At 37.4% G+C, this 11,166-nt stretch overlaps 1 protein-coding gene across 1 annotated transcript; it reads right to left on the bottom strand.

The window, feature by feature from the left end:
* Positions 1–303: 303 nt before the first annotated feature.
* LOC103248209 (putative tripartite motif-containing protein 49B) lies at positions 304–8,977 on the bottom strand. Its single transcript, XM_073018554.1, has 7 exons — positions 8,838–8,977; positions 5,844–6,258; positions 5,482–5,577; positions 3,506–3,736; positions 3,021–3,043; positions 2,066–2,163; positions 304–981 (listed from the first exon to the last, which is right to left on the bottom strand). Exons 2-7 carry the CDS (start codon positions 6,252–6,254, stop codon positions 482–484), a joined length of 1,359 nt encoding a protein of 452 aa, XP_072874655.1. The 5' UTR covers positions 6,255–6,258; positions 8,838–8,977; the 3' UTR covers positions 304–481.
* Positions 8,978–11,166: the final 2,189 nt, after the last annotated feature.

Genomic DNA, 11,166 nt, shown 5'->3' with positions numbered 1-11,166 from the left:
AATAATAGTATCTCAAAGGATAGATTAATATAATGAATCATGATGGATAAGGGTAATATAGTCAGATAAAGAGGAAGAAAAACATATCCCAGCTATCATTCAGACTTCACTCTAAGTTTCTTTGCATGAAGCACAAGATCCTGACTGTTTCCATTGATTTCTACTTCATTCAGACATGTTTGTCATCTATTATTTCACTCAGTGACAGTCAGAAATAAAGAAAAAAAAAGAGAATATACTGTATGCCATGGTCATGAATAATGATTTTTCAAAAATTAGTTAATAAAGAACCAATACATATACTTTTAGCGTTTTCAGCATATTTAATAGTAACACAATAAATGAGTTTTGATAATATTAGAAGGCAGTTCAAGACATAAAATAGAGCCTATTTGTCGTGTATGTTAAGGCACAAGGAAGAGGATTTCGTGGAATAAAGGGGTTCCCACAGCATGTGAACACGTTCCGGATTTGTCTCTGATCAGAAGTGAATACAGCAAAAGATAGGCCTGAGAGGAGGTGAGAAAGAGCAATTAGGGATGGTGTATATTAGGGAGCTTTGATTAACATCAACAAAGCTCACAGTCTTAGCCTCATAATCCAGGAATAATCCTACTCGGCTGGTAGGTCTTGGGATATATTGCAGCATAAGTGGGGAGGTGGTAAAGAGACGGCATTGAATGTCATTCTTAACACACCCAAGAAGAAAGAGTCCCTCCTCTCCATCTATCTTCTCATTCTGATTCTTCTCTTTCCAATACGTATTACAGACACCAAAAGCCCAGTTCCAAGAGTCCCCCACATGGAACTCCCAGTAATATTTGCCGGAGGTGAAAGTCTGAGCACCCCATGCAAGAAAACTTCTAGGTGTTGCAGTGATATAGGGCACATCTTGATGGTCACATTCAATACACATGCTTCTCAAAATTTCATATCGAAAGATATGACTGTTGGCCTCTTCATGATGCAGAGTAATATGCACTGCAAAAAAATAAAAAAAGAAAAAACATGCATAGACACGTGTAAATTAGAAAAAGATAATTGTTCTATCAAGAAGTTACTTTACCAGGAAATGCAAAATCAGAAAGACAGTTTTGCTTGTAACTTCTAGTAAAGTATAGAGATGATTAATATTATATACAGGACAAACCAAAACTTAACCACAGATATGAAATTTTTTTGAAAACTTACATATTGAGAGCCAAATGTGAGACCAACTTCTTTCAATCCAATTTTCAAAGTAAAATGTACACATTATATGCCCTAAATGCTATACTGTTATCAAGATTTTTATTTAGAAATGTTCCTTATTCTTAAAAGCTAATGCTATCACTTTGGAAAGAATGTGAAGATTTTCACTTACTCAAGAACTGCTCTAGATATCTGGATAAAAATGCATATGTACATGTTATAAGTGATAATTTAAAGCAGATTTCTGCAAAATCTTTGACCAGTCTCTCTGTGGTCCTCCATGCTAGCTCTGGACTGGAAGCTGGATTTTAGACTTAACATGTTGCTCCTCATATTGCAATTAAATTGAACTTATTTTCATTTGTAATTTTACTTGTATTCACAAAATGATTTCCTCCTTTTATTTTTACCCATTAATTCAAATGTTTGCAATATATGAATATATACCCATTTAAAAAATACAAAACCCCCAAGAATCTCCAGTAAACTATATTCCCCCAAAGAACAATCTTAGCAGTTCAAACAAATACACTAAAGAAATGTACAACTTTTTATTTAACATTAAATAATTCACCTGCATTCTGAGCATTATTTCATTTGCTCCTTTTTGAAATTTGCTACCCTACACCTTTTTCCCATTACATAACTCAATACGTATTATGCCAGAAAGTATTGCTTTTCACTATCTTTCAAACTTAATGCTATAAATGTGACTATAAATAGACACAGACACCAAAGGAGTGCATGGTTATATTGTTCACTTATGTCTTAAAAGAAGTAAAATATTTGGTAAGGGATGAAATATTACCTATGTGATCCTAACAACAATAATATTTAGATAAAGTGGGAGTGCTGCCTGTGGTTGGAGACTTACCTCGGAATTGGTTGAGCCTGTCCATCAGTCCAGCGATGGGCCCTGAACTTAGCTCTAGATTCAGAGGCTGGGGCTTATGCAGCAGTACGGACTCACTCCTGCAAGGAAAAACCTGCAGTTACAACATCTACAACCATAAAATAAATAAGAATCACCATTTGTATGTAAAAGACATTTCATGAGAATCCTTTGAATCTACACATTTGGTAATTCAAAAATTATTACTTCCTTTTTTGAAATTAATTCTTATTTAGAGTTCCTAAATTTTAAAGCACGATGGAAGAGTCTAAGTCAGAATTCAATCTGATCCTTCTTTTTTCGCCCCAAATGTGTAAGTTGCCCTCAGCCTTATGGCCTTGATAATATTTAGAATTGAAATTCCGAGTTCCACTTCTTGGCAGACTCCCTGGACATCTTTGAAACAGCAGGGTTCTGGGGAGACTGCTGCATCCACTGCTTCCTTTTCAACATAAAGGCTGTGAAACTTGTTCTAGGCAGGGAGATCTGCCTTTTAGCAAAGAGCTTCCCTAGAGACTTACACACTTCTAACACTCCACAGTTTTTTTCAATCTATTTTTCAGAACTCTTAACTGATTTGTATATATGTATAAAAAACAACACATCAACACATTTTCACTGCTAAAATACTTCCCCCTCTTCTCTCCTGCTTCCTCTGGTGACTTTCTTACCATCCACGAAACAAAACTCTCTTTCACCTATGCAGGATTTTAAGCAATAAAACAAAATCAGGAATAAGAACGTTTGTTTTAGTTCACTCTTCTTGTATTCATTTATTAACTTTTTGGCCTTGTCTCTTAAGTTGTGGGAACAAAAATAGCTGCAAAAAAAAAGTGATATCAATATCTTAATTATTTATGCCATGACCTTACTAGAGCCTTCTTTGATATTTGTGGAATCTGAAAGAATATATGCTATAATGTAGGTACACACTCACCTGTGTAATATGTCTCCAAAACCCTGTAAAAAAAATAAGAAAGATTTAGTGCATTTCACAAGATGCATCTTTCACTAAGTTCAGTGTGAGATTTGTATTCAGATTTGTATTTGTATTCAGTTTCTGAAGATACTATTCTCCTACCATATGCTTCTGGAAAGCATTTTCTTTTTTTTCTGTAATGAAAAACCCAGTCAGTTGTATTGTCATTAATTCACGTCCTGGGAAAGTCTGAGTCTTGAAGACATTCTATAAATAAGTGAAGGGAGAAGAGGCCCAGAGGGTCCATGCTCTGTGGTAACCTCAAAAAACCTACTCAGTCATCTTTAGCTGAACCAGTTACCCAAATGAGTGGACCCAAATGAGTGGAATGTGTTTTTGGAAACACATCATGGAAATAAAGGTAGGGAGATGGATTTCAGCCTTGAGGAAAATACTTATACATGTGAATATTCAAAAACCTGAACCACATTGTGGGTTCGTACCTGAAGTAGCTCCACATCTGGTTTATGACACATTTCCTTCAGCTCCTCATACGTTCCTCTTAAAATCTCCCTCCTATGAGCCATTTTGGCTTTACTTAAATGAAGTTGATGAAAAATATCTTTCCCCTTCTTTTTCAGCATCTCCAAATTATGTTTTTCTTCCTCATGGTGAAATGCAGGCATCTTCTGATACTCAGCTCTAACTGCTTCTAGCCTTAAATGCATATAATCCTGCAATGATAATGGGTTAATCAAAAGAGAAATGTATTTATCTATCTCCTATGAAATCTCAGTGATTCCTTTGGTCTCCCGAACATCCAAGAGTTTAAACCTGAGTCTTGCCAGTTCTTAGAATCCCCAAAATTTTGCTCCTTTCCTTTCTTTCTGCATAAAGATCAACATAGATGTATCTGCCCAATTACATTAAATTTATTCAAGATAATGTGTTTTCTAAGATAGTTGGAAATAAACACACACACACACACACAATTTGAATTTCGCTATTCCAGCCCATGTTATGGGAAAGTAAGAACAGTTCATGCTTAAGAGTTGGAGTATACAGCTATTGTTGCTAGAAAGGAAATAATTATTTTCTGTCTCATTGACACATGCAAGTTGCTTAAACTCAGTCTATGTGAAATGACCTTAGACTAGCATGTCCAGCTAAATGCATTTCACCCAGCGAACCTATCCTAATAAGGTTGCATTTATGATTTGGCCATTTTTGTCTCTCTGAATTCATTTCCTTCCATTCTTTCTCTAACTCATCCCAATCTGAAACATAGACTTCTCTGTGGTTCCTCAGGCCTCCAAATATACACAGACTCAAAATTACTGCATATGCTCTTCTCTCCAACTAGAATTATATAGATACACACAAACACACAGACACACACATATACATATACATATACATATATACACACTCATGGTCCATATATATATCCCTACACACATTTCTGTTCCCTCTCCTCTTCAAAACTTTGTTTCAATTTGAATTTTTCAGTGAGGCATTTTTCTGACCACCCTTTTTAAAATTCAGACACTCATCTCCAGTTTCTGGCCTGTATTGTCCTTTTCTACTTCCCTGTTTGATTATTCTCCAACAAAAAACCTATAACGCTCAAGTACATCATGCATTGCATATATTTGCATATTGACCATTTGACTCTCTTATTTGGATTGTATGATTTGTGAGTACAAAAGTGCTTCCTTTCTTCTTTGCTAGTATATTTTCTAATTTAATATTCAACATACTACGTTCTCATGAAATACTTTTCAACAAACTAATATTAGCTATCATACCCTCAAAGTATACATCCACAAAGAGAAAATTATTTATAATATTTTTCTGAAGTCCTCAGAGTTCTCCATATATTTAGATACTGGTTCCCATATCTCTGGTATGTTTACACGTCTCCCTCAAGACACAAATCTGTGTTTCTCACCACTTTTCTCATCATATGTATTATTCAATATTAATTAGTTGAGATTCCTAATTTCATGGTTTCCCTAGATTTCCCCTGTCACTTTTTCTGCCTAAAATTTTCCATACAATTCCACATACTACTTGTTCACCAGCATTCAGATTAATGCTGACCCAGCCTCAGAAGGTTCATTTGAGCTTTCCATGACTGCCAAATAAATCTTGTGCCCAGCATTTATCCAACCAGCACATATAGAATGCTGTGAGATGTATCCCGGTTTCTTGTATCTCTTGGTGTATAGCTACAGGTTTGTAAGGAAACAAACCAGCATGCTTTGGGTGACATCAGTGGTTTTCTTAGAAATCCTACCTAATAAACATACTGTTCTATATAAGAAATGAGGTCACTTTTTCTCAATGTTTTCATTTCTTTTTTTTTTTTTTTTCTGAATCCCAGAAACAATACAGTTTGCTATCAAGTTCCTATTTTGAGAGTCACCCATTTGCCCACCATAAGTTCCTGGAGAAGGGAGAGTAGCACAGGACTAACCTTCCAGTATTTGGTTCTGGTGGTTTCCATGTTCAGATTTCTGTGATTTTCACAAGCTTCTTCCCATAAAGACTGCATTTTCTTTAAAAGCTTCTCCTGCAAAAAAAGCCATAAACTGAAGCACCAGTGCAGACCGCGACACAGGGAGGGGACCCAGAAGGAGAGACAAATAAGCCCCTAGTAAATGGCATTTCCTTTCTTTCCCTTCACGTTTGTCAAAGCCCAGAGGTTTGAAGCTAAGAAAGCCCAAACAGAGCTGCTTAAAGGGAGGCGGAGTTGGCTTGATCCAATCTCCAAGAAAACAGACCCACAGGAATTTCATGTGTCCTTTATAGAAGTAGATGTTCAGAGGCATCACTTACCCGGTGTTCCTCAGCAGCCCACTCAATGGGACAGTGTCTGTGATCCTGGTGCTCCTGAGAGCTGGAGCACAGCAAACAGAGCAGGTTCTTGTCCACTTCACAGAACATCTTCTTTGTCTCCCTGTGAGTGCCACACATTTGCTCCTCAGAGCTCAGGAATAGCCAGAGACTGGCTTTTCTGGCAAGGGAAGCCATCTTCTTCAAATGAATGTTGGTTTTGAGGTTTCTCTGCTGTATTGACTTTCTGCATTCAGAGCACTGAACAAGAAGTGGGATATCTTGCCAGTTGAGGTAGAAACAGGGCCTGCAAAAGCTGTGCCCACAGTCTATGGTGACTGGGTCTATGAAGTAGTTCGTGCAGATGGGACAGGTGAGCTCCCTCTGGAAGACTTGCAAGATTCCAGAACTCATGTTTCTGGGGAAGAAAGAGAAACGTGTCATTTTGGGGCCTGGATTGATGAAAGGCTTCTAAACATGTGGATATATGTGATAAGTATAGTTTCTTCTCTTGTCAATGTTCATTAAAGTACAGCAAACTATTTCTTCTGTTACAAATTTAACAATTCACACACAGAGGGATTCTCCCAGCTTTAGAGTAGATATTACTAACTAGATGACTCAGAGTCCCTTCTGCTCCTAGTCCCTGTCTGTAACATAATACTAATCTATTCAAATACCAATTTTCTGAGTGTGGATCTGGAAATTGGGTTTTGATTCTAAGTGGTCAGAATAAATCGTAGTTGTCCCTATTCTTCTTTCAAATAACTGATGAATGACTATGAGAGAGTGGGAAAAAACTACCTGGGCCCAAGAATATGAGAAGATGGCCAGAGGGTTCTGTGACATATTTTTAGAGAGGGACACAAAAGCCGGGCAGTAAACCACCATGGTATAAGTTTACCTACGTAACAAGACTGCACGTCCTGCACAGTTATCCCAGGACTTAAAATTAAATTAAATTACATTAAAAACAAAAACCCAAATCAAAACAAAATTTAAAAAATCCAACCAACCAACCAAATAAAGAAAAAGACTGCAATTAAACCAATCAAGGTTTACTAGTAGAGAAAAGAAGCATTATTAAAGATATCGGGTCTTTTTCTTTTCCTGCGGATTAAATTAACTTCCCCTAGGGCTGCAAAAACTCTGAACTAACATATAGGAGCTTTCTGTTAGACTCAGAGAGGTGTAGTTATATTTCCATGGTGTGATGGTGAATTCTAGGTATCAGTCTGACTGGATTAACCAATACCTATAGAACAGGTGAAGCACTGTTTCTGGGTGAGTCCGTGAAGGTGTTTCTAGAGGAGAGAGACATGTGAGTTGGCGAGTTGAGTGGGAACCTCATCCCTCAATGTGTGTGGGCACCATCTAATAGGCTGGTAGCTCAGATATAAAGAAAAAAGCAGAGAAAAGGCAATTTCCTCCGTCTCTCTCCTGAAACTGGTCCTGAGGCTTTCAGACTTGAGCTTAGCCAGGATACCAGTATCCTCAGGATGCCAGCTTAAAGACAGCCTATATTGGAACTCCCAGACTCCATAATCAAGCAAATTAATTTTCCTGATGAATTCTGTCCCATGTAGAATCATGTATAGCTTGTGCACGATGTATGTTCTGAGAAATGTGTCAGGTGTTTTTAGTTTGTTTTTTTTTTTGACAGTGTTTCCCTCTGTCACACAGGCTGAAGTTCAGTGCCATGATCTCGGCTTATTGCAACCTCCACCTCCAGGGTCAAAGTGATTCTCCTGCCTCAAGTTCCCGAGTACCTGGGATTACAGGAACGTGATACTAGGCCTGACTAATTTTTGTAATTTTTTAGTAGAGACGGAGTTTTGCCATCTTGGCCAGGCTGCACTTGAACTCTTGGTCTCAAGTGATCTGTCTGCCTTGGCCTTCCAAAGTGCTGGAATTACAGGCATGAGCCACAGTGCCCACCCAGGCGATTTTATTGTTTTAATATGATAGAATATACTACACAAACCTAGACGCTATAGCCTACTACACACCTATGGTATACACTATAGCTTATTGTTCCTACAATAGGCTACAATCCTGTACAGTATGTTCTGTACTGCATATGGTAGGCAATTGTAACACAATGATAACTATTTGTGTATCTAAACATATTTAAACACAGAAAAAGTACAGTAAACATATTGGTATTATAATCTTATGGGACCACCACATGTGGTTTGTAGTTGACTCAAATGGCCCATGAATATATCTGCACACATATATATATACATCCTATGGTTCTGTCTGGAGAACCCTGACTAGTATAAAAACTATAATCTTTGTTTTGGCAATTTTAAGTCCTTTACGCTGCTTTGTTTGATATCACTTCTGAATTTAAGTGAAAGAAATGAAAAATCTTAGAATTGTAAATATTTTCCAGAGCTCATCTAAGACATTTTAAGAAATTTTTCACAGTTTGATAAGATTAAGACTCAAGTGAGATGACAATCACAATCACATATCAAATTAGGTCTCATAAATTTATTTGATCGAAAAATTGTGTTTTGATTTCTAAAGTAGGATACTTTGGGGAGCTTTCTCATTGTCTTGGTTTCACTATTTTGCATCGCTCATCATTACCTTACTAATTAAAAGTCACGTCTAAAACCTGAATGTTACGAAAGCACATAACTTACATCATTCATTAGTGTATCCTCAATTGAATTAAACAATATTAATATGCTTATTACAAACATATACAAACACCTATGTGTACATATATGTATCAATTCCATATATTCATTATGCATACATATCTGTTGCAGTAAACACTAGTTAAAGTTTTTCAAAACTATATTAAACAATCATAGAAAACACAAAATAACAATTAATACCCTCACAACTGATAAAATCTATGGTAACAACAGGAGTTACAAATGGTATCATTGTGTAGATTTAAGAAAATGAGATATTTTAACACTCAAATTTATTAATGTGTAAAGGAAAGATGATATAATTTTATCAATATGTTTCACTCACCCTGGAGTTCTTTTAATGGTTCCCACAATGATTCTTCCAAAAATACTCCTCCAGGTCAGAAACTCATTCACCGCAGTACTGAATTTCAGAGGTCACCAAAATGCAGTTCTAAGTGCTGTCCTTCTCCTTCAGAGAAAACTGAACTTGTCTCTTCTGCCTCCTTTTATAAGAATCTGTGAAGAGCACACCCACCTCTTTAAGGGTATTTAGAGCATTCCGAAAGGTGGAGACAAAGATGATTAAGTTTATGCAGTATTTAGAACACACCTTTGCAGCTCTGATTAAATTATTGTCACACTTTCATTCTGAAAACCAGTGCCTGAATGAATCATATGTAACATAAATCCTGTCAGAGTAGACATAGGCTAGAAATTAACTAAGATGCATTTTATACTGTTTATTGGGTTTCTTCCATGATATAGGCATACCTCTAAGTGCACATTTATTTATTCTAGAGAAAGTGTCTCCTCCTGGAGTGCAGTGGCATAATCGCAGCTCCCCGCAGCCTTGAATTCCAAGTAATCCTCCTGCTTCAGCCTCTCAAGTAGCTAAGACTTTAGGCTCACACTGTATCACCTGGCTAATTTTTTTTTCTTTTTTTTTGAAATTTTTGGTAAAGTCAGTGTATGACTCTGTAGCCCAGACTGTTCTCCAGCTGCTGGCTTCAAGTGGTCCTCCAGTCACAGCTTTCCGAAGTGCTAGGAGTACAGGTATAAACCACCTCATCCAGCTTAAATACTGCTCTAGTACATTTATAGGATATTTCCGGAGAAGTCCAACAGAAGATAAAACTTTCCTTTTTGTTTTCTGTTTTCTACGACTCTAAGAGAAATCACTGATTAACCAAATAGACCTGCTAACATGGAGTCTCTCATTGAATTTACAAAACTTCGCCAGTCTCACGGGTGAAAGATGAATTATTTTTTTAACGCTTTTCTCCACATAGTGCGTCATGTCCTGCAATGACTATGAGTGCACCACAGGAATTATTTTGGGGATTATAAATAACTTTTAGGATATAGGCAAATTCACAAATACAGAATCCAAAAGATAGGCATGAACTATATTTTCTTTCTGTACCAAATCTTTTTGTAGTTATATGGAAATTATTTTTTTTTCAAAGAAAGATTTCGAGGAAATTATTTTTTTTTTTTAAAGAAAGATTTCGAAAGGGACTACTCAAATACCTTCTGACAGAGGAATCCTTTGTCAATGGTCCAGAAGACTTATGGTCAAGACTATCAAAACTGTGAAGACAAATCTGTCAGACCCATGACTGCCAAGGTTCAAAGACAAAAGCAGAAGCCATAAGATATGTGTATAGTTAGGGAGATTCACATATGAATTAAGTACAAGGAATTGGCTTACAAGCAGTGGGGGCTGTTTAAGCAAATGTGAGATCCTTGATACAGTCCGTCAGGAAAAGAAATCCCCGCTGCCTGGATCCCAGTGGTCATGAATCAAAGCTTTGGTTTAAAGTCAATAGGGGGCAATTGGAAGATTAGAGTCCCATTTGCTGTTTAAAATGTTTTTCAAGAGATGCCCATGTCTTTCTTTAAAGGACTTTCACAGATGAAGTCAGGCTTGCTTGGGCACACTTCCTGGTCACAGGATTAGGACCTTTGCTTGCATCTGCGAAATGCCTTCCCAGCAGTTTCCTAAGTAAGTGTTTCGTTGAAGAATAAGAAGGTATGTCTATGCCACAAAATGGCTACTGCCCTCATTTCCCTCTTTGTATGTGCATGTACTCAAGTTGACCCATCATAAAATCTTCCAGAGTTTATATTTCATTAAATGCAAGAAATTGAACAGTAGATTTTCTTGTTCTATTGTGAGCTTACTGTCCAAGACCACCAACTGACTGACCACCCTCTATATCCATTCTGTACCTCAATAAATCTAAGTAACTAATCGACGTGTCCACACAGAAGTAAGATCTGCGCTGGTTGTGTGTGGGGGCCCTGTTGGCTCAGTCCCAGACTCCCGAGTGGGAAACTTGTGAAACCCTCAGGTTATGGACTGGATCCTGCGGACATTCTCTGCTGAGATTCTGGAGCTCCGTGGCGGGGCCCTGGTTCTCCATTACAAGGTCTGATGACGCTGTTTATCAGGAAGGAATTGGGGCAAGGAGAGAAGCGAAGGGAGGGTAGCTTCTGCTTTTATTTCAACCACTTTTTGCACCACATCATTCACTTATTCATTCAAACACTCAGCTTTAGGCAGGTGAAGCCTAGAGCACTGGAAATTAGGAGCTTTCCATTACAGACCTATCTCTGTCTACTGTGGCATTATCAAGGAAACAACCTGTTTTCCTACTTGAGTCTCAGAC

The sequence above is a fragment of the Chlorocebus sabaeus genome, chromosome 1 (genome assembly GCF_047675955.1).
Source record: "Chlorocebus sabaeus isolate Y175 chromosome 1, mChlSab1.0.hap1, whole genome shotgun sequence".
In the NCBI taxonomy this organism is placed as follows: Eukaryota; Metazoa; Chordata; class Mammalia; order Primates; family Cercopithecidae; genus Chlorocebus; species Chlorocebus sabaeus.
Note: the sequence above shows the minus strand (reverse complement) of the source record. Positions and strands in the feature narration are given on the sequence as shown.

What these genes read in the sequence shown, in the direction of transcription:
- LOC103248209 (XM_073018554.1), bottom strand. Translation starts at nt 6,254, where the DNA reads ATGAGTTCTGGAATCTTGCAAGTCTTCCAGAGGGAGCTCACCTGTCCC. An exon ending in CAGATGTGGAGCTACTTCAG is followed by an intron (nt 3,044 to 3,505) that starts GTACGAACCCAC and finishes TTTTTTTTACAG; the next exon opens with GGTTTTGGAGACATATTACA. An exon ending in TTTGGAGACATATTACACAG is followed by an intron (nt 2,164 to 3,020) that starts GTGAGTGTGTAC and finishes TTTTCCTTGCAG; the next exon opens with GAGTGAGTCCGTACTGCTGC.